At 37.8% G+C, this 24,345-nt stretch overlaps 1 protein-coding gene across 3 annotated transcripts; it reads right to left on the bottom strand.

Annotated features, from left to right (window-relative positions):
- On the bottom strand, positions 1-24,043 carry LOC132627109 (probable ubiquitin-like-specific protease 2B). Of its 3 annotated transcripts, none has more exons than XM_060342232.1 (16): positions 23,673-24,043; positions 16,429-16,709; positions 16,250-16,337; positions 16,107-16,156; positions 15,217-15,417; positions 15,051-15,126; positions 14,179-14,293; positions 13,384-13,458; positions 10,576-10,707; positions 10,108-10,308; positions 9,973-10,028; positions 9,801-9,897; positions 7,002-7,092; positions 3,920-4,042; positions 1,829-2,236; positions 1-834 (listed from the first exon to the last, which is right to left on the bottom strand). In XM_060342232.1, exons 1-16 carry the CDS (start codon positions 23,767-23,769, stop codon positions 226-228), a joined length of 2,700 nt encoding a protein of 899 aa, XP_060198215.1. In that variant the 5' UTR covers positions 23,770-24,043; the 3' UTR covers positions 1-225. The 3 variants fall into 3 exon arrangements, with proteins under 3 accessions (XP_060198215.1, XP_060198214.1, XP_060198216.1); XM_060342231.1 differs by having other exon boundaries at positions 16,429-16,718; positions 23,673-24,041; XM_060342233.1 differs by having other exon boundaries at positions 14,179-14,278; positions 16,429-16,718; positions 23,673-24,040.
- Positions 24,044-24,345: the final 302 nt, after the last annotated feature.

Genomic DNA, 24,345 nt, shown 5'->3' with positions numbered 1-24,345 from the left:
TACGTTAAGTGTCACATAGATAAGAAACTAAAACAAGAGTACCGTTATGATCCGTCCAAATAGCTCTGTATATCAGGCAGCTATTAGCATTTACAAAAATTTAGATGTTGGGTGTACAGACAACCCACTAAAAGCTATTCACAGGATAAGGTCAGCTAACAAATAATCTTGTATTCCTAGTGCCATGAGAGCAAAGAATGCTTGATAAAACTCCCATAGGTCAATCTACAAATGCAGATCATGTGACACGCTACTTCTAAATGCTACTTCCCCTTCGTCCAAGGGTGTAAGCCGCCTCCTTTTCACATTCTGTTGAGGATCCTCTGAACCAGAACCACGACCAATGAGCAGCAAGTTTTTACAGGCGAGGTCGCCATTTCCATGGATATCATCACGAAGGTTCTCCTGGCCAGAGGTGAAAGGACCAGTACCACTGTTATCATGTGTCTCGACAGAGCATTGTGCCAAAGTGATATCCAGCAGCTCGCCAGAAGTGGCATGTCCATCAACCAAACAGTCAATATTATCGGCAGCTGTCGAGCTTAGATGATCTATTTTCTCATCTGAACTCTTATCTCGATCCACTTTGCATGGTTCTACGACCTCAACTTCCAATGGATTCTCAGTGTCATGGACTGAAGTAGTTGGTGATGAGTCCAATTCCTCCCCGTCCACATCTTGGACAACTGACACAACTGGGATCCAGGAAGTTTCCGCAGCAAGAGACCCAGATGAATAGGAAAGGGCACAGGGTTCAGACCCATTCCCACCCAGATGCTGGAGGCCAGTCTCAGTTGCCGTGTACAAAAGATGATCTCCATCTTCTACCTCTTCCTGTTTTAAGGTCATCAACAACTCAGTGACTTGTAGCAGAGTTAAAAAACAATAGAACCAATTTGATTTATGGCAAAAAAATGCATATAAACAGAATCAGACCCTTTGGCAAAGTGAATTGGTACAACCAAAATCAGTTAATCCGAGATCCAACCAAGAGAGCCGGCTAACATCCATGCATGATTAAAGCTAGCAGGAGAGGTCAACGAGAAGCAACCCAGATTAATCCATCGAAAAGGTGAACTAGTTAAGGTATCATAAATGACCAGGATACCAGAACAACTCCATTATAAGGAATTCTCAGAAAAGGGAACCTTATATTCCAATAGATGCAGAAAGGAAGTGGTATAGTGGAAATTGGGTTCTCTCTAACTACTATTTTTCTCGGAAGTTCTACAACACCTGCTTCAAATATAAATCTCACCCCAGCACTTGTTCAAACCTAATTCCCAAACTACGCCAATTCTTCCTACTATGCCACATAAGAAAAGTGGCCAGGTTGGAGTGTTCAAAAATAATTTGCTGTTTTCATCCTCCAAGTCCGTATGCATAACAGAATTTCCCCTTCACCTCCCATCACCTCCCTGCAGAAATCCCAACCGTTCCTCTCTCCCTCCCTCTCTGACACACACAAAAAAATTTGATCAATGGATACAAGTACATCTAGGAAGGATTTTTACGAAGCATTAGTACATAAAAAGTGTCAAACTTCCCAATTGGCCAAAAGGAAATTACGTTTTACTTGAGTAGCAAGAAACTTTATTATGACATCAATTTTCAATATAGTGCTGCTAGAAGACAGCACCCCTTCTTCCCTCCCTCTTTCTCCTTTGGAACCAAAACGAAAGGGAAAAATGAAAGGAAGTAGGGCAATGATGATCTTCGTGATCTGAAGACTATAATATTACCATAACTGTCCATAAATACTTATCTTCATGTTTATGTCTACCATTTTGAGAACTATTAAACTAGTTGCGGCTATATAACAACATACCTGTATTGGTGGCAACGAACTCCTGAACTCGTTAAAAGATGCTGAATGACCAAAGCGCATGTCAAGCAATGGTTCATCAGATTCAGACTCGAAAGATCCATTTAAACCAAAGCCTGAATCACTAGCGCAAACACCCGTGAGAGAGGAAGTAGGAAATGGGTCTATCTCATTAGCTTGAGAATGTGGTAAATCGTCTGAACTCTTTGATGAACCAAGTTGCTCAGATACTAATTCTACAGCATTTTCATCATCATTGCTTGTCTTGAGACCACCTTCAGGAAAGAAACTATTACTCACACAAGAGGGAGAATTTTCTAGAGAAATGTTCTGGAGTAGGTTACTGATCAGTCTTTGGATTGCACTGCGCTTTATAGAAGGCTCATGAGGTTGAAACCAGTTTATGCTGAGCTGAATTCAAAAGAAAGTAACTTTTAGGTATAAAACTCATCATTTACCTTAAGTTTTTCTCAAAGAAACAAGACCACTAAATCACGCAAACAAGAATCTGAAAAACAGGAAGAAAAAAGAATGCAAGAAACTAACACAAACGGCATATGAAAAAAATAATCAAAGAGAACTGAGAAGAATGATGCTAGCAGAAGGGAAGAAGAAAGGAATATATAGAGCAGCAAGAAAAATTTCATGAGGATTTGAAGTAAAATTTTGCAGATCGTCCCAACATGCATATTCAAGGGTCAAAAAATCGCGTCAAGTGTCGTTTTTCTTCATCTCTTTTCGTCTGTCACTTAGTATACCAATCAGAGATCTAAGAATATGGACTTCCATAACCGGGATGAATTCTAGATTAAACAAGGTAACCCCTACTCAATATCAGCTATATGGAGGTAGCAGAGAGCTCTGTTTAGACCAGACCCCTCAATTTGGGAAAAAATGATTGTGCTTCATTTTCTCAGCAGGGAAACGAAATCTTTTCTAGATTCCCCTTTCTTCACCCTGGAAGTTGTTTAATTGCCACGACACAAATACTTCAAAATGGCTGATATATAAAAAGCCTCCATCCATAAAAGTTGCCTCATTTATCTTTTCTCTTTAGCTCTTCCTTCCCTATAATTTGGGAGAATATGTGGTCATCGATGGTGAAACCAATAAAATAATTAAGTCCAGTATGTTATTTTAATGCTCAGCTGACTAACGAAAATGGTATACTCCGATTAAGAAAGAAAATAAGAAGTGCACTGGTGAATTGATTTTCCAAAAAAAAAAATGTTATTTAAATAACCATGGTACTGTTATAAGAATGTACAATCTCTTTTCAGGATCAATTGCTCGTGAAAGCAAAAGTAGGAAGAAGCAATCTGAAGCTGCAGCATGCTCGATGCAACATCACACTAATTACTTCTTTTTGTTTTGTCTAAGTGAATCACCCCATCTTGAGAAGGAAATTGGAGGGGAGTTACTCTCCTTGGGGTTTTGATAAATAGGTATCCCGTCCTTCAAAACCACTAAGAAACAGGTCTCATTGAATTTCCGAGCGTGTTTTGTCACAGGAATTACAGAAGGGGTAAATGGCCGTTCAAAAACATAGGGTGGTAATGCACCTATTCCCTGACAAAAGGTAATGAGCAGACTCTGAACAAGCCATAAGAGGGAATAGTAACATTACTTACTCGCTAACGCAGCTAAGCCAAATTTTTGATCACTAGAAAACAAATATTAATTGCATGAACAGGTTACTGGTTAATGCCAAATTGTGCAACAAGTGCACGTACATGAATAAAAAAACAGTTGGTAACGCCTGTGAACATGTATCGAATACCAATAAGGAAGCACTGTAGCAGAGATGTAAAAGCAGCTCAACATTTTCTTCGGCCATTACTGCAGATCAGACATAAAATTCTTCCGAGTGGTCTGAAACTATGCCCCACTAAAGAAGGTTTCTATTTCTGACTCCACATTTCTGATACTGATTAAAGGATTCAACAATGATAGGCTTCAAATCAGAGTAGAGGAAATCAAAATATTAATGCCATCCATCCATTCATATACAAATGATTCAAAATCATAAAAGATGGCACAAGTTGAGAACTTCGAAGACATAACACTGAAATGCAAATCAAGCACTGCACTTACAAATTCATTGTGGTAGTCTTTTATCCTATATGGACTGATACCAGCAGGATCTTCCTCCAAAAACTTCTCCACATAGTGTAGCAAGAAAAGACCACAGTCTGATAGATTTTGTTGTTGAGGTAGCTACCATTGATGAAGAGAAAATGTAAGTAAGGTGGTGCTCACCCCAACATTAGAAACATTACAAAACCTTAACTTTTATCAGTTAATTGACAGCTGAACCAGTAACTGAGGTTTCAAGAACCCCTGCATCACCGTCAAATTTCTCTTCACAGTTCACACTAAACATGCCCAAATACAGGTAGCATGACCCACATCCTATGTGAAAAAGCAAGTATTGCTCACCTCTCTAAGAGTCTACAACACCACAATCCCAAAATATTGCCTAACAGGTTTTGTAAACGGTAGTCCTATGTCCCCAATTAGAATACTAAACGAATGAATAATAGAAACTAAGAGGTCACTGTACTCGAATTGAAGTATGTCCAAATTGAGTTAAGTTTATAATGAGTTATAATTTTAGTCCGAAGGAGTCTAGTATTAACCCATTTCCAGAAAGCATAGATTAAGGGGGGTAAGGGGGGAAATTCTTATTTAAGAAGCAGTCACATTAGGTGCATTCTACAAAGTTTGGGAAGTCATCTCGAAGATTGTAATTTTATAATTTGGAAAAGGCTGAGTAAATTATTTTCTTAACAAATTCTACAGGTTATTTTTGCTCTAGATTATCATCTATTAAATCACTTGGTGTTCAAAGCACTAACTAAAACAGCAAATTTATTACATAGAAGTAGTTATACAAGAATAACTATCGAAAGGCAATTAGGTCTAAAAATGGGGACAAAATCAACTTCCCAAAAATCCACCTCTGACTCCTCCCCCGACAGGACCATACACAACCCCATATCCACATCCCCAATGTTCCTAAATCCTGGTGCTAACATAAACTCACCTTTCTTCACCTCCATACTCTCCATCTTCCTTTCATCCCAAAGTAACATGATTTCCCCGTGCTCGGTATATAGTCATAACACAACCTCCCCCCCCCCCGGCTCTACTCCCTACCTTGATAATGGCCGTTTTGTTTGGGTCATTCATCCCCCTTAGTTCCAACTAATGATCATACTATCCAGCAGCAACTTCTCAATCTTTCGCCCCTTTACTCCCCTCTCCCTACTCACTCCCCTTTCCTGTCTCTTTATTTCTTCTTTCATACACCAATATTTTGTCTCCCATTTTGAGTCATCGTCGGATGCCCCTCCCGTACCTGTCATGTCATTACAAGCTCTCTCTGTAACAGCTCTTGGTCCTTGTTCAATGACTCCTCCATTCCTGTAACTCACAGTGACTGAATAGCACTGTCCTTGTTGCAACCACCCCCTACATCCCCTTCCCCAGAACCTTCTTAAGTACACAGGAAGTAAAACAATCATCCTGGATTGATTACTGTCCTTCTCCGGCGCCCGGAGAAGTGTCTTGGGACAGCATCAGCTTCAGAAACTAAGGAATTGTCCATACCCACACCATTAGGGGCCTTACCCTGCTCACTCCCATTTGTTTTTAGAGCTGCCTGAGCCGAACCTGCATGCCCAGAAGGAAGATGACCTTCATCACCACCGCTCTCACTGGAAAACTGACCAAGCATGTAGTCGAACTGACCTTGTTCACAAGCTTTGCATGGCTCTGACCCTTACCAGTCCATTGCGACCCCCACCTACAGCACGACTAAGGGTTGCGAGCTATTCCGGCCATCCGATGCGGCACAGAATTCAGGGCAACGAGAAACTTCTTTCTGAATCAGCTCCTATAATTATTTGAACTTCTGCTTCATTTAGAAGTGTGTCTGATCTTTTTTATATGGTAATATGATACCAAAAAAGTTCTGAAGAAAAAGGGATACACTTCTCAAATAACCAGAAGAAGCAATCCAGATATCTTTAGATAATCTGGGACAAAAGGTATATGCGTTTTTGTCCAGACTCGTAAATTACATTTCTCCTTTGCAATAAAGATGATAGAAATATGCTCTTCATTCATCAAAAAGATCATGTAAAAGGATCCTACTAAAATACTAATGGAGGAGACCTAAGTACCAAACACGGAACAGCAAGAATGATTACCAAATCATCAACTTGGTTGAACCTTTATGGACACCAGCCCAACTTAATCTAATTTGACAAATGACAACACCTAAAAGAAGTTGCTTGAAATTAATAGCTTAAACATAAGTGACTTTTTCTTTAGAATATGTAACAGTCTTACCCGAAGTTATCTTAAAGATCTTAAGACACAAAATTACAACATTAGACTTCACTGTAATTTTCAACGTACAAATTCTTTCAAACCACAGCCTTTGACATGGTTAGACATGGTCATGGACTTGGACAGATAGTAGTAATCCTACCGAAAACATAACATCTGTACCAAAATTCAGTGCATCATCTTCCATTAAATTTTTATAAGTAAACTATTATCCCAAATTATGTTAAAGACCATAGATACACAAATAAAAAATTTGGAGCCTACGTAATTTTTGTTTTTGTTTTGAGAAGGTAACATGTGGAGCCTACGTAATTTGGAAGTGCAAATTCTTCCAAACAACCACCTTTGACATGGTTGGGGTTTGGACAATGAACAATTGAACTGATTGTAATGATATTACCAACAACAGAACTTTAGAACCAAAATTCAACTTCATAGTGATTCTTTTCCAATAAACTGTCATACATCCCATGCACTTACTTCTATACCATTTCTCTACTTCTATATCATTTCTCCCTCCGTGACTTTTATCCATTCTACCTAGCTTGTCTTTCACAACCTTCACCTTTAAGAGACTACAAACGTTACTAGCAGTGTATCAAAACGTTTATATTAAGGAGTCCTTGAGGGTGATGACAACCTCAAGTTTAACAACCAACTACAGAACATGTCTCGAACACAGAAAGGCAATATCAAGGAAGGTAAAATACATTATCTCAAAAACTTGAAATTTAGTTTCTCCTACTGAACATTCAAATTCCTCATATGAGACAGTTTTTTGTATAACAGCTGGAATGGACAACAAAACTTCAGGTTGTACCTCAAGACCGATATATCTCAAATTTCGAAATTTTGAGGAGACAACATCAGATGTTTCCTTTGTCCTCTCTGTCCATTCCTCGCAGAGGTAGCTGTTATGAAAAGATGAAAATAAAGACATCATCGAAGTCAAATTCAATCAATTAATGCTACTGCAAGGCAAGAAACTGCAAAGTAAGAGGGAAATGACAAAACTCATTAGATTCTGCAGCATAGAAATTGAGGCCGTTCAATACAACCTTCAAGTGGCTCTCTATCAGCTAAAGGCTCATTAACTTGTAACATTCAGCCTCTGAGGAAGTAAACCCGACCAACACACCTTTTCGGTGGAAAGAATGGATTATTTACATAAAAAAAAAAATCTTTAATTCATCTTTCTGATCATCAAGTCTATGTCCCCCTAACTCCTCTTTGGTTCAGGGTGGATGGCATGAAGACTGAAGTGAGAAGCAGATGATTCTGTGGGATACAATAATGGTTTATAAAAGTGAATAATGGACATCGAGGCACACGAAAAGAGTAGGAGAAGAACCCCCTCAATTTCTCAGCTTCTTCAGTTTCTCTTCATCGTCGTCAAGTTCAAGGGTGTTTCATTATAATGCAACCTTTTTCAGGTGAAGCTTCACTGCCTGTCTCCCAACGGGACTCGCTCTCTCTTTCTCCAGTTTCATGAATAACCCTTTTTTTTTTAGAAAGGAAACTATAATTTTATATCATCAGCACAAGTGTGTGCATAAACCATATTTACAGAACAAAAAGGCAAAAATTCTCTTTATTCTTCTTACAAGGTTCCTACGAAATCTATCAAAGATTCAGCATCATCTAAGAATTCTTCTTTACACCAAAAATAAGTAACAACAGGCAGTTCATCTTGACTTTCTCTATAGAATAGAAGCTTCCTTCGAAGCATCTAGTGTTTCTTTCCTACCACTCTCCAGCATACACAAGTACCATTTGCCACCAATTCTTCTGTCTAGCAGCGTCACCAGCTTTGCTCCAGCATTCCAAAATCTCTATTTGTACTCTTTGGCATAACCCACTTGATTCCTTTCATGTTGAGATAAAGCTTCCAAAGCTGATCAGTAACTTCGCAATGCAGAAAAAGATGACTTATGCTTTCCGAATCTTTATCACACAAATTACATTTAAAACACAGCTGCAGCCCTTTTCTAGTCAAATTATCATGAGTCCAGCATACTTCCTTTACTATAAGCCAAGAAAAGCATGTCATCCCCATATATGCTTCCAAGGCCACTTGAATCCCTGTTGCCTGTGATTCAGTGTTGAATATGCTGACTTTACTATCAACACACCCTTGCTGTGCCTCTTCCAGAATAACCTGTCTTGAGTAGATAAGAGTTCCTAAGAAAGTCCCAAATATTCGAGAAAATCAGCTTCTCTACTCACTTCCCAATCATTCAAAAATCTCCTGAGGTTAAGATTAAATCCATGTTGGTCCCAGACTTCAGAAACAGATGCATTAGGCCGCTGACTCAAACACAAATTGTCTATCTTTCAGAGGTCCATGTCCTTTCCAGATGTCATTCCAGAATGAAGTTCTCATCACTTTTCTTAGGTTCTTTCTTTTGGCTATTCGCTTATGCCCTTCTTTTTTGGAAGGTTATGCTTCTCTTGGCAGAAATGGGATTATTTCTGCTTCTTCATTCCCAAAGAAAAGGTTTCTCTTTAACGGAACACCACCCCTTGAACTTAACGACAATGAAGAGAAAACCGAAGAAGCTGAAAAAGTGAGAGCTTTCCTTCTCCAAAGAGGGTCAGCAGAAAGGGAAATTTTAAGGGTGCAAAGCATTCATCAATTTCAAAAGTGTGGAGCTATCAAGATGAGAGTTCCATTCTGAAAGGTTTTCAAGGAAGACTAAAAGAGGAAAATAAGATTGGAAAAACTATTTATCTTACAAGATGATAAAAAAATTATGACAGCGCATTTAATGAGTCGGCTTAGGCAGAGCACACGACGTATGGAGGTCTAATAAAACACCTGCCAGGTAGAGAATTCCTACCTGCTTGGGTAATGTGGGGATTAACATGGCATCAAAGCCAAACACATCCCTATTCTTGATTGACTCAATGTTGTGGCCCCGTGTTATGTTGTTCATACTCAAAATGTTCAACCTGGTGTGAAGGGATGCGAAATATCACACATTGGTTTAGGGAATGGGCCGAGTCTCCTTATTTGATATTGGACAATCCTAATCCCATGAGCTAGTTTCGCAATTTAGTCAGGTCCAAAGTTTATTTTCGCAACAAAAATGATTAACATGTATAAGAAGGTGATTTGAAACATTAATCGATGAAAGATCACAATATTTTGGGTTATGCTGACACCTTAGGAGATTTCATTACTAAAACCTCCAATAAAAAATCCTTCCATTTTATTTTACGGAAAAAGCATTTGTATTGCTGTGACTTCAATGATCAAACATCAAAAGTTAAGAGAATGAGGAAAAGGAGACACCTGACACATGTACCCCATTGTCCCTGCCCCTTTTGAAGCGACAAAAGAAAAGAATTGCAACATATATAACTGTTCTCAACCCCACATCCACTCACTGCTTCTTTAAAGACGATATAGAAATATTGCATCATCTACTGTCTGGAAAGACAAGTTTAGTTTATAAACTCATCCATACAGCTTGGTCGTGATACGACCAGTGACAATTCAAGCATCACGGCCTGTGACCCCCGCTTGTTAAATAATTATTCTTGCATGTTACCAGGCAAACATTAGTATAAAGAACTCTCCTGAATATTAGTATCTGGTTAATGGAAAAACTGCTACCTTCGCAGAAGATCTTTGAGACCCACATGACTTCCTCTAAAAGAATCCATGTGTAATATACATGGTACTTTGGCTGAGCTCACTGCAGTATCATCATCTGAAAAACACGAAACAATTTCTTAGGAAAGCAGTAAGGCAACTGCAGAAGTCAGGTGATATAGAATGAACTTGCCCGTAAAGTTAGCCACTTCACCAGGATGGCATATGACGATCAGACTCCAGTGATAACTGTCATTTTACAAGATAAGTTACTTACGACTAATGACAAAAGATCACCTCCACAGAAAACAGAAGTTTAATAACTTACTTGTAATTTACTGGAATGAATACAAAGTCCTTATTAAATAAGTCCACTTTCCTTGTCCACTTACGGACACGCAAAAAAGCAGCACGGCCATCAAATGCGCTGCTAGGATCTTTATCCATATCAGCCAACTTTCGAAAGAAGAAACAGTTAAAGAAATGGTATTGTTGCCTCTTCTCCGGTGGAATTCCGTTCTTTAAATACCTGTCAGTATTTTAAGATTCAATTCATACTAAATGAGAATGGTAGCATAAGGCAAACCAAGATAAGTTAAAAATCTCGAGACAATATGGAAATCAACAGTCCTCAGATATTATTCACAAAAAGTTCAATTCTGGGAGGAAAAAGAAAGAAAATGCATGAAGCATGCACTAAACATGGTGACAAGCTTCAGAATATTCTATGTTTCTCCATTTTGGGCCACAAAGTATACGCTACTATGACAATAAGAAATAGTAACGAAGAACTTACTTTATGTAGAAATCAATAACTGTATCATTGACAAATGTATCTGGTGCCAGAAGATCAAAGTCCCTCTTACTAATGCAAACAGCATCAGGATCTCCTTTAGGATAAATAACTTCTTCAAGCGGCTCACCATAACTGTAAATTTTAAATTTCTTCAACATCAGACGCTTGAAAGAGAAATCTTTGTTTGTTTTATATAACTAGCTACAGCTAACACTTAAAATCAGAAAAACCAAATTTTACAAGCCAAAAGTCCCTTCTTTTTGCACCAAGAAGTCATTTGCTTTCAAACCACTTCCTAGTGATACCAGCTAAAAATACACTGAAAAGGGTTAAAATGGCATGACTTCCTAAATTTTACCACAGACTACAACCAGAACTTAAAAATATCTAAGTTTGCAAACTGGGATAACATGTCAAGGAGCAGAGCCGACAAATCTATTCCTTAATCCTTGCAAATAAATGCAGTGCAATGTCATAGGTTTCAAATATTCTGAAATTTTGTAACTAGATTAATAAATATCATGCACATCAACTCCCTTACCTCATCAAAAATAAAAAAAAAAATCATGCACATCAACTACAAATAATTAGGGAAACAATTAGGGATATTTAATTACTATCATTATGTATAATTTCCTAATTTAGAGCATCTGTATACACTATTTGAACCCCAACGGCTTGAGGGAATGATCAATCTAGAAATTCCCAAAATCTTCTCTTCTTTCTCCACATCTCTTCCTTTACCACATGGTATCAGAGCCTTTTAAATGCCTTCTCTGCATCCTTATCACAAAACATAGTCCCTTCTCTATAACATTTTCTTCCATTCACCAGAAATAAAAGAAGAATCCAAAATAAAGCACTCTGATGAACATACTAGAACCAAATCTTTAATTCATCTCTAGTCGAAGATCTTTGTATCACTCCGTCCATATAAACACCACATAATCCCACCCCCACCAACTCCAGCACCAGTATCAACATGTGCGAAAATACGTGCCCTTAAGCTGAGGAATGCTTAGGACCAACTAGCGCAAGGTTCAAACGTTGGTGGATAATGGGTCCACCGCTCTAAGTATCCTAACTAAATATCAAGCCTTTGTCTGCGGCAGGGTCCAAACTTGTAAGTGCACCTAACTCACATATCATGCGCTGTGCTCTTACCACTGAACCAAAACCTTGGAGGATGTTCACATGCCTCTTATATGTTGTCAACGCCAAATCATGCACCAACACATGTCATCTTCACTAATGACCTACTATGACAATGATATAACTCCATCGAGGTAGAACTCACAGTCCATTATACACCATCTCCTTTATTTGAACCCATCTTCTTTATTTGAACCTAAGTAATTTCCGCGGAGCAACAATTATCGTTCAAAACTCTCTTTTTCTTTAAATTCTAGTCAAATCTAGCTCGGGAATGGCTTGAAGTTTTGTTCTCTCAATTCCTTCTGACCCTTCCAAGTCTTGATATGTTCATTATCCCTCTCTTGCAATTCCTCCCTTGTATCGGTATGTCTATCATGGCGTTCGTTAAGTTCTATTTTGACAAATATTATCTTACTTCTAACACGCTAGTTTAATTTTACAAAAAAGGCGAGACTGAAAAAAAAAAAGGGTGAGACAAGACAATGAAGAAAAATGAAGTGAAGCAAATAAAGTGGACGAGGCGGCAAACAAGGACTCATCCCCCTGGGAGCGGAGTCAGGCCAGACTCGTCCCACTACAATGCAGTGAATCTGAGCCTTGAACCTTGAACCAGTTCGTGGGGTTAAGTGGTAACGCCCACTTGCCATGTTTAGTTCATTTCCACTACGTAAACAGTGCCAAAACCAAGTTTCCTTGTCAAGTTAATTTTGTTACCAGAAACCTTTAACCTTGCAACTCACAAAAGGAGGTTTACTATGTCTATATTGGTTTTTCTTTTATTGGTTGATCCTACAGAAACATTGTTGCCAATCTGATTTTCAGCAACATGGGTTCACCTTGTTGGGTGATTCTTTCTTTGATGAAGTTAGTAGTACCACATTTTGAAGATCTTCACATTTGCTGCATTAATCTTTTTAAATCCAAAACAGCGTAGATATTAACAATGAACCCCAATGTGTTAAACTCTGCCTAAGAAAAGACACTGACACATAAGAAACAAGAAATCCTGAATAAAACAGCAAAACAGCTCTCAAATCTCCACCTACAGAGGGTAAAAAACTGTTTCAATGATTTATTTTTTCCGAAACAGAAAAAACTGTTTCAGTGATCTAGGATAATATCTTTATGGCAGCATAGATTTTGAACATGCAAATCCCCATTGCCAACTGCTACAGGACTAAGTTACCAGATGAAAGATAAGCACTCAATGAATAGACACCAAATAAGAGGAAAAAGAAATAAAAAATAAACATGGAGGTGCCACGTGGATCACCTATTGCGCAAGGAATATGGCAAAAGCCAGTTAATGGACAGACGTTTGACCATTATAGCTAATCTACCTAGAGTTTCGGGGAGAAGGAATCCAACCCCAAAATATAATTTACTAAGTAAAAGATGGAATGAGAATAGAAAACTTCCCTAAAATGGAAATCAAATATTGTGTGCCAAAGTCGTGGTTCTGCATACCACACAAGCAGAGAGAAAAGACAGTGGTTTTACCAAGTTATAAGCATCCGCGAAAAGTGATCACCAAAATTTCATAAAACTTTGGACACAAAGACACCTATTAACACACATTAGAAAGGAGAGAACTTTGCTGTAGCAGAACCTAAATCTCCACCTGCAGAGAGTCTAACAAACAGCTTCACTAACCTTGGAAAATATTTCTTAGGTTGCTGATTTGATGTTTCCCCATGTGAATTCTCCCTCCATTCTTCATTCTCATTGCTACAAGAGCAGGTGATCAGAGATAAGAGCATAATAACACAACTACAACATAATATAATAAAAGAAGAGCTCAAGTCCAACGTCCATATATGGAATAAGAACAGAAAAAGAGTGTAGCTAAATCAATCAACTTCAGATTATAGATCAGAGACAGACTAAGTTCTTGGCCACTAATTGCAAGAAGTATCTTGATGAAACTTAACACAATGTTTCAGTTCGTGCATTTGGACGAGGCACCGTCATCATGTCTGATAATAAGCAATAGTGAGCATTTCTGGAACTCCTTAAAATATCAAAATGTTACTTCACGAAGCCTGCTTAGAAATGACTGCAAGTGGAATATGAAACCAGGCATTTCACTCTAGAAGAAACTCTAGAGCATAGTAAGCAGCCATGCTTTGAACCCTATTCATATACCTCTAGTCGTAAAAAAAATATTATCGAGTATATCTGTAGCAGTAATTTTCCCTCTAACTACAGAAGAATGAGAAAATGTTACTCCAAGGAAAATTAGCCCCACTAATTAGAACTGATTTTTTCTTTTAAACTGGCAACTCCCCACAAATTAGAACTGATAACAAATCAAAATACATTTTAAAAGAAAAAGACTGCCCTTCATTCAACAAAAAATAGCAAAAACAAAGAGGATTTAAATATCCACATTAATTCTACAACCAAAAGCAATAGCACAAGTGAGAAATGGTGATTGAAAGCACTCACTGGTAGTTCCACACTGCCTTGTAGCCATCCAAAGATTGAATTGCTTCACATTTCTCAGACAAGTCAAAATCATTAACAGCAAACTCCACCTCCTCAATACCTTTGACATTAAGAACTTCAGCAGTCATTATCAGAAGCGAGACGTATTTATCAGAGGAGAGAGCAACATAGGGATTTCAAGGAAACAAGCAGCAAACATTAAACCACCACTTCGGCATGCTGCAATTTTTTTGTGATCAGTGACATGTCGCATCTAAAGATTATAGCAGACTAAGGAAGAAAAGCACTATATACAATTCGTAATAAACGTTAGGCATGTTCAACAAAGAGTGCTCACTTTGATAGCACGTTTACCATGCTCTAAACAAAAAAAATCTAGTGGTCCCCACAGTATTGGTGACATTTTAGCAAGAAAAGTAGAAGCAGCACAAAGTAAAACTTTGAAACAATAAAAAGCTATAGCAAGTCAAAGTCTCAGTATCTTAAGACGGTTCATTAAGGCAGAAAGGTTAGAAGGGCCCTTTATTATTTACACAAAAATTGCCTTTGCAGGTTAGAAGCATCTCATGGTCCTAAGACCTCCAAAAATGAAGAGAGCCCCATACAAGAAACTCTAAAAATACACACATTTCCAATTCATTTTCAAAGTCAACTTGTTTCTTATGGTAATGTTCATTATTCGAAAAAATATAGTGAAAGAGAGAAGGGTGGATTGGATTCAAAAATCATATCAAACAGCTCATTACTGATTCACACTTATGCATAATAATAAAAAGTTCAAAACAGGAAGAGCATAAAATTATAGATATAACTGGAGTTCAACAGAAAATGAATACATCCGGAGAAAGAGCATGAACAGCAGTACAGCATACCAGAAGTCTCGTGAGCATTTTCACCTTGTGTTGTTGATCTTTTATATACATGGATCTTAAACACAGCCACATCAAACTGAAAACAAAGCAATGAGACTTTTCAGCCCCGTGACATCTGCACGCATCACATAACACTCACTCCAAAATGTGTAACAATGAAACTCACCCTTCCTGACAAATGAGGTTGAATTTGGAATATGTCTTCAACTTCAAAGAGAATGCAAAAAGCTCCTGAATTCTCATTCATTGTTGAGCCTTTGACCTCAACACAATTACTGGAAAAGGTTACTGTAGCATCTGTCACTGCATAGGATGTTCCTCGATAATAGAGATAATCGGGATAGAAAACAATTGGCTTGTTTTCAAACTGCAAAACAGAAAACACTGGTAAATAAAGGATAAAATGGAAGATACTAAACTGCACAAGTCATTAAATAACTTTAATTCCAAATGAGTTCCACTACCATTAGCCAACAACTAATTTTAAAAGACTTCAGGCCAAGAATAGCAAAAATCCTTGAATGTAGAAGTCCTACAGTATGAATTTTTCAAATAGATAAATAGCCAGCCTGCTGATTCCAAAACCTTCCACTAGGACAGATTCAACAGGACAGCTTTTCAACTGCAGTGTTACTAGATTTTACTATTCATCTTTTACTTATTTATGTAGTGCTATTGCTCATAAACAGTATCATTTTTCCTTTTCAAAGTTAAATGATAAAAGAGAGAACAAAGAACAATCGCTATAGCATGGGAGAAAAAGTGTATGGGAATGTGTTGTTAATATTTCCAAGAGTACAGAAGTCGCTCATAATTTTTTGCAAAACTTCACTTGGTTTTATATCATTATCGCTTTCGACATTTATATTTACATATAATCAATGCAAATACAGTTTGTTCCGAAATGTAATAACAATAGAAATAGAGCATACACAAAGGAGACAACACTTTGATCCAACAACTGTAGATCCTTCAATCATTCACTCACTAATTGAGCAAGATTAGTGAGTGTTCATTGCTATACATTATTTACATACAATATGAAGAATGATTTACCATTTCCCAGTGGTCAAAGCGGTGATTTGATAATGGTCCATCAAAGATGTCTGAAATAAATATAACAAGCTAGGTAAGAAGACCAAGCAATATAGAATTGTTGTGATATTAATGTACGAGAATGACAGGCAATAAGAATAGACCATGGTTTTCTGGAGTGGCAGATGAGTATGATGCCGATTCCTCACTTATGCTTTCTTCAACATCAGAAACCGCACCAACTGATTCATCCTGCACGTATTCCACCGTTCAAATGGCAGTTTCAAGAGAATAGTCTATCGAAATGATAAGGTACAAAGAAAAACATCGATTGTCATTATACATTGGAAGGAGATCCAGAGAAAATCTCTTGAGAAGCTGTCCCACTATATGAACTGCCTTCCAAGAAACTTGCACCTATACGATTGTTAGGCTCTCTATCAGGATACCGACTTTTGTTTGTTGAGGTAATCTTTGGCATGCTACCCAATCTCAGCATTCTCTCATCACTGCAACCTTCCACATCCAGACTTGAGAGAGCACGATTACCATTGAAATCACTGTCAGCTGCTTCAGTGTCTACAGATAGTTCATCACCAGTCTCCTTCGAGTTTACATTGGTTCCTGGTGCACCTTAAATGAATATAGACAAACAAAATAATATAAAAATGTCAAACCAAAATTAATACAAAATGAATTCACAAATACAACGCACTGATCTTCTATTTATTTTTAAGGCAGAACCAACCAGTAAGACATCACTTATTGATACACCAAGGAACCTGCTTATTTCATCACAAATTAGGTAAATAGACCAACAGAATCTCAAGTTCTCCACAATGGGGCGTGGTATTTAGGCTATAACAATCAGGGGTTTACGGAATAATCTAACTACTCCCTCTATCCCAAATCCCAATTTATGTGGCACCGTTGGAATTTCAAGATTCAAACTTCTAAACTTTGACCGTATATTTGGACATAGAACATTTAAGTTTTTTGAAATAAAAATTTATATATTTGAAAACTACATCAAAAGTACTACAAATCACAATAATTACAACAACAACAGCCCAGTGAAATCCCACATCTTGGGGTCTGGGGAGGGTATAATGTACGCAGACCTTACTCCTACCAAGGTAGGATGGCTGTTTCCGAGAGACCCTCGGCTCAATAGAAGCATAAAAAGGGGGTCAGATAAGGTTAAAAGATTTAAAACGATATTGCAATGAAATAATGCAAGCGACACAGTAAAACAGGATAATCAAGGAATTCAAAGCGATATGGAAATGCAAATCACGAAAGCGGCACAGATAAAATAGAGTAATCAAAGTACAGAAAGTAGCAAATAATAACATAAATCAAAGCACAAGAAATTATAATGCACTAATGCGCCTACTAATAAGGAAAGATAACGAGACTTATATACTAGCCTTCTACCCTAATGTGGGTCCTCCACACCTTCCTATCTAAGGTCATGTCCTCGGTAAGCTGTAACTGCGTCATGTCCTGTCTAATCACCTCTCCCCAATATTTCTTTGGCCTACCCCTAAAATATTTAAAAGGCATATAAAGAAATTCCGGTCAAAGAAAAACTTGGTTGACTCTCGAAATTCCAACTGTGCCACATAAATTGGGGCGGAGGGAGTATTAATTAATTGACTAATGACCGATAACCCATAAACAAATAGAGGTGCAAGAAAGGATAAATGGATAGCCGATGCAATGAAATGTTGAACAACCTACCAAATACGCCCATCAATTCATTTGACCAAAGTACGAATGAGGCTAAAGAGTAACAAAACTCTGTACCAACGAGTACATAAAATTCAAAATGTGCAGTAAATGTTACTATCCATTTGATAAATATGCTCCTATGCAAACATACTTCGTCATTCACTTCTCGCAACGAGGAAACCTCATATTTTCCACCTACATTGCTCGAACACTTTAAAAATGTCGACGGGTGCATGTGGGATTCTCCAAAAGTAGTGCATTTTTGGAGAATCCGACATGGGTGCGACAATTTGGAGACTCCGAGCAATATAGTTTTCCACTGCTTTGTCAGCTTAGGTAAGAGAAAGACACCAGTCAAGTCCTTAAACAACCAACTTTAGTCATCAATCCCATTCTCCCGAATTCGATAAAAAGTCATGTTGTTAATAGTTATTAGACTTGCATCTACCATTTTTTTGTAAATGAGAAGTGCACAATAACACCAAAACATAAACAAGCTCAACTTAGAATAAAGGTTGTGCCTACACATTTTTGGACAAAGTAAAAGAAGGGCAATAAAACACCCATATACAAGAAGTATATCAAAAGTAACCTTACAGAAATATGTTTTTTTTTTTTGATTAAGCACCGGGTGTCCGGGTCTCTTTGAGCCCCGACTAATCCCCGGGTGCACAGGCCCTTGGCAAGGAGTTTCCCGCAAGTGCACCACAGGCAATTCAGGGTTTTACCCCAGTCCGATGACCCTCGGAAATTGTTTGCACCCAGTGGGTTTCGAACTTAAGACCTTGAAAGGGAGCACCCCAAGGCTCAAGCCAATTACCACCAGGCCAACCCCTGAGGGTTCCTTACAGAAATATGTTTTTTACGAAAGGAAATCCAGTCTTCTACACATATAAGAACCTTGTGGGTGCACCAAAAAGAAATAAGGGATAAGAGACTATTCCTCAAGTGTGCAAAATCCTTCTCTACTCCATCAAATACTTTGTCTACATATGTGAAAAAGGAGCAACATCTCATGTTTCATCTTTTCTCCGTCTTCTAGAAGTCCGGCTAAACATTGTTTCTTTCACACTACTTGGCATCACCAACACATCAACTGAAGTCCGACGAACAACAACATACCTAGTGTAATCTCACAAGTGGGGAACTAAAGTCCAAACCATTTCAATATTTTCCATCACATACAAGATGCTACCGGACCATGTAAAAGAAGATGATTCACATTCTACTGAGTTTTTACACACGAAACAGCAATTGACACAAGTAAACTTCCTCTTTCCTCTTTCTCAAATTCTCTGCTAGAGGTGTTCACGATTTAGTTTGGTCTATTTTTTTAATCAAATCTAAAACCAAAACCAAACCAATTAGTCGGTTTCTCAACTTTAAAACCACATCAAACCAAGCATTATATGAATTCATTGATTTGGCTTTGTCGGTTTTGTTGATTTTTCAATTTTGTTCGGTTTAGATTTTACTAAAAAATATGACCAACATTATATGGAGTTAACTTTTTTATACTGAATAATTATTCAAAGTGGAGAAGGGAGTTTTTGTTATCTTTTAAAGAAAACAAACGCTGCTAAAAGGAGTCGTATGAAACAATCGATCCAAGCTAGGCCTTAACCCCATTTCTTAAATTGGAAAAGCACTAATCTTAGCTATCAGGCTACTTCAATCTCTATAATTCATTTTTTGAAAAATCACGGTGTCCGAGTCAGCTAGAGCGCACCTGGACTAATTTCACGTGGTATCTGCTACTTCCCACTGACACAGTTACCAAGTAACTCCGTCCACCGAGCATGGACAGGGCGGGAACAAATCACCTAGTGTTTTTACCTCCGCTGGAATTTGAGCCTGAGACCTCATGGTTCTCAACCCATTCCATTGACTACTAGGCCACACCCTCGAGTGTTAAAGCTCTACAATTCTATGTGATATGGCTATAGTTGAACAATTGTTTTCTTTATAGGAATGGGCTAAGTTTGGATAGAGTGTTCTTGGCTTAAAACCTAAAGGTCATTAGCCTATTAGCAGTTAAACTAAAAAAAATTATGAGAAAGTATTTAAAAAGGCAAATACACATACAACTCCTTAAACTTGTCTACGAGTGTCATTGTAACAACTTAGCTAACTCTATTACTTATTGAACACTCCAACCCCAACAAAAGTGTACCTATCCCCTCATAAGACGTGACACAAAAAAGGACTTTTACTTACATTTTGAGCACGTGAATCAATTATGCGCCTTTTTCTTTTCTTTTTTTTTTTTTGCAAATACTTTTTTCTTTCTTCTTCTGTCTCATTTCCTTTTTCTTTTTCACTTTTTTCCTTTTTCCTTATATGTTCGATCTTGATTGTCGCCGCCATGGCGCCACCTCTGCATCATCACCTTGGACATATCATTGGAAATATGCAACCACCATTTCTAATGAACTATCCCTCATCTATCTCACTTTTTTCCTATTTCAACTCTCTCAGCCAGCATCGTTGCCTAAGCAGTCACCTTCAAAATTGCTCGTTTACTTTCCGAACTTGTGCAAGTAGTTATGTTCTTCTTCTTTTTTCTCTACAAACTTCACCCAAAAAAGGAGCAAAAAATCAAAAACGAGCAGGTGGGATTCTATCATTGGAAGGTTATTTTTTTCTCTCCAAAAGACCAAAATTTATTTTACCAAACAATCTCCTAAATATGTACTTTAAATAGCCAAGGAGGAAGGGGAGACAGAGGTGGGTTTCTAGAAAAAAGCATGGTGTGAGATTCCAAGAAATTGAAAAAGCAAAGGGAGGTCGGGGAAGAAGATGACCCGCCTGGGAAGGAGTTCTTAAATACATAGGATTTTTCATTTTTTCTTTTTTCCTCAAAAGTTTATTTCCCTTTTTTTTTTTTTAAATTAGCTAGACTAAAATTCCATGAGGCTTCTCTTTTTTTTTTATTAAGCACCGGGTGTCCGGGATTCTTTGAGCCCCGACTAATCCCGGGGGTGTACAGGCCTCGGCAAGGAGTTTCCCGCAAGTGCACCACGGGTAATTCAGGGTTTTACCCTAGTCCGATGGCCCTCAGAAATTTTTTGCACCCAGTGGGTTTCGAACTTGAGACCTTGGAAGGGGGCACCCCAAGGCTCAAGCCAATTACCACCAGGCCAACCCCTGAGGGTTAATTCCATAAGGCTTCTCTCCGTTCATTATTTTTGCCACGCATAGCACTTGAAGTGCACGTGCTATATTTGTTTTAATGGCCAGCTATAAGGGGTTCAATACGTACATTTTTGTTGAGGTTGGAGCATTCAATAGGTAATGGCCTTAGTCGAGGTGTTAAAATGACATTCGGAGCCAAGTTTAAGGGGTCGTATAGGTATTTGGCCTATCTAAAATATTCAATTATTTAAATTCTTTAAACAAAACTAATATTTTATACATAAATAATTATAGAGTTCGTATCTATAATTTATCGGTTTGGTTCATTTTTTAATTTTTAAATAAAATAAAAGGTTATCGATTTTTGCAAATTTAAACCAAACCAGAAAAGGCATCTATTTATTTAATCAATTTGGTTTGATTTTCAGTTTGGATTTATTTTGCAATTAACATTGAAGACCACTATTCTCCGCCGTCAAGATCACCCCAACACACCTTTCTTGGACCCTAGGTATCCATACCGAAAGATACAAAAAAGTTGACTCCTCCCTAATCATAAAGTTCTCATAAGACATAACTAAAAAGACATTGTTATCCCCTGGCTCCATCTCCATACACCATGGCCATGACGTGCAGTTCTTTGTTTGTTAAGCAATTCAAACTTTGAAATTCTAAAACCACCCAATCTTACAAGATCCTCCTAAACCTCAAATACCAATGTATTTCTCCCCTTATAGACTCCATATATGTCAAACTGGCATCTCCTTTAGACATGAGATCCTACACATATTTAAAAAATGATTCTCAAAAAGCTATTCCACACCGCCTATATCTCCAAAAACTTACATACTCGCATCACCCACCCTAAATGATATGTTCCAGTTAAACTCTTCCCACCCCTTCAAGATATTCCTTCATAGCCCACAGCCATAGGAAAGTGACGTTTTTGGACCTTCATCCCCCTTCAAAGGCCCCATACTTCTTCTCAGTCACCCCTTTCAAAAAGCATTCTGCTCTACCTAAAATCCCCATAACCACTTTCCCATTAGTGTCTTATAAAAAATCCTTACGGCTTTGACCCTAAGTCCACCCCAACACTTCAGTGTGGTGACGGTCTCCTAATTTATTTTTTTATTTTTTGATGAAGTAATTGATTCTATTCAAGGCATCCAAAAGATGCAAAGTAGTTACAAAGTGACGGTCTCCTAATTTACAAGTGAAACTTCCTCTCCCCACTTGAATCATCCAATAGAAAATCCCTTTGAAATGCCAAAATAAAAAAATAAAAATCCTGCTAGAAAAAAAAGGGCAGCCCAAAAAGTTCTGGTCGCCAAAATCTTGTCGAAAAATGTGTTGCTGCACCAATGCTCAGAAGATGCAAGAAAGAACGATGCTGCCAAAACGGTCACCAAAAAGCAAGGACGCGACATAGCCGAAAAGATCACAAAAGAAGGTGCAATAACATCAGAGCAGTCACTAGAAAAGGCATGGTCCCAACAACGCGTCATTGGAAAGAAGGCATGGTACAAACTGTCATTGGAAAGATATGGATGCCACCATAACAGTCACCGAAAACTGGTGGATGCCACCATAACAGTCACCGAAAACTGGTGGATGCCACCAGAAGGGGCACTGGGAAAAGAGCGGGCCGCCGCCAAAATGGTCACATAGGAAGCAAGAACTGCCACAACAGTCATGAAGAAGGAGGTGCTTCCACCACTTTCATATATGTAATGCCGTCAAAATGGTCACAAGAAATAAAAGTGGTGCTGCTTGTACAATCACCGCAAAGAGGCAAGAATATTGAACGCTGAGAAGAAGAAAGAATTTTGGATGGATAGGCGGATTAAGGTCGTCCGCTGCTAAGCATAAACTACTTATGCCGCCACCAAGAGTGTAGAGTGTAAAGGCTTATACCAATTAGGGGCTGATTTTACTCTAATGCTCTACACGAACTCTAACATTCTATCAAGCCAACTCCTGATCTAAAAAAGTGTGCTACTACATTCCATGTACCAAAGATCATGAGTTTAATATATTCTCAAACATAAACTGAACCAACTCAGCTCAGGCACTGACTAACAGAATCTTTTTTAAGATTTGCATGTCAATAGAAAATTTAAAGAACGTCTAATGTTCGGGGAACCCAAATTATTGTGTATTGGAACGAAAGTATTCAGTAATGGAGTGAAACAGATCTAAATGAAAGGAAATGAATATTGAAAATTCATACAAATGACCCCAACTAGCTTGTGATTGAGGTAGTTGTTGTTAAACACTACTCCCTCTGTCACAATTTATGTGACACTGTTTCCTTTTCAGTCAATCCCGAAAAGCATGACACCTTTATATATTTAGTAAGTAACAATTTGCTTTTAAACTTCCCCTTTTACCCTTACTGAAATGTAAATACAAACACACAAATATCTATGGCATTGTTTTAGACAACAAGTTTCAAAAGTCTTTCTTTCATTCTTAAACTCTGTGCCAAGTCACATAAATCGGGACGACGGAGTATATCACACAACCTAAACGTTCAAAAAATGAGCTAAAAACAACAAGATAAAAAAATAAAAAGAAACAATTCACAAACTAAAGGTTACTACACACCCATTAACCAAAAAGTACAAAATAAAACATATTGCAAACTACAATTTAAGCTTTCATAGAAAATGCTGCAAAACCCAAAAGAAAGGAAAAACTTATTTAAAATTTTACCATTTTGAGTGCTGCAAAACTTATTAGCTTCGATTTCTGGAGGTTGTTCTTCTGCTTTGAACTCAAAAACATCCATAGCTTCAGTAGAATCGTTCATTTACAAATAATTTAAGGAGGATCAAACTAGGGTTTGTAGAAATTGGGGGGGTTAATGTAGCATTGATTTGATTACAATAAGGGTTTCCAAATTTGGGAAAGAGAGATTGGGTGAAATTGAAGGGTTTTTAAAATAAATAAAAAGAGAGGTTTGGTTTGATTGATCGAGCTGTGCTGCCGTGACTTTTTGGTGGAAAAGGGGTTTTACGTTTATTATAATTTTATAATTATATCACTTCGACAACGGCATGGCCAATAGAAAAAAAACGGAGTTTTTCAAGTAAATAATGTTGTTGCCTTGACGTTTGGAATTTGGATTTAAACCTTCTTTTGGAAAGAGAGGGTAAAACGTTGGAAAGTGGAAAAGAAATTTTATTTTCTTTGCTCATATTATCTGCTTTTCCTTAAAAAGTGAAAAAGAATCTTTTTTTGTCATATTATCTCTTTGTCTTTGTGTCGAGGGTCTACTGGAAATGACTCATCGACCTCTTAAGGTAGACATAAGGTCTGCATGATAGGAAAAAGGGTCAAAAATACCCCTCGTGTCATTAAAGTTTTCAAATATACCCCTGTCTTA

This window comes from Lycium barbarum, chromosome 2, assembly GCF_019175385.1.
Source record: "Lycium barbarum isolate Lr01 chromosome 2, ASM1917538v2, whole genome shotgun sequence".
Taxonomy (NCBI): Eukaryota; Viridiplantae; Streptophyta; class Magnoliopsida; order Solanales; family Solanaceae; genus Lycium; species Lycium barbarum.
The sequence above is the reverse complement of the archived record's forward strand: the minus strand, read 5'-3'. Positions and strand labels throughout refer to the sequence as shown.

Coding starts and splice junctions, on each gene's coding strand:
- LOC132627109 (XM_060342231.1), bottom strand. CDS start 23,769: ATGAACGATTCTACTGAAGCTATGGATGTTTTTGAGTTCAAAGCAGAA. Junction 15,127..15,216: donor AACCTCATTTGTCAGGAAGG/GTGAGTTTCATT, acceptor CTTTGTTTTCAG/TTTGATGTGGCTGTGTTTAA. Junction 14,294..15,050: donor AAATGCTCACGAGACTTCTG/GTATGCTGTACT, acceptor TGACTGCTGAAG/TTCTTAATGTCAAAGGTATT.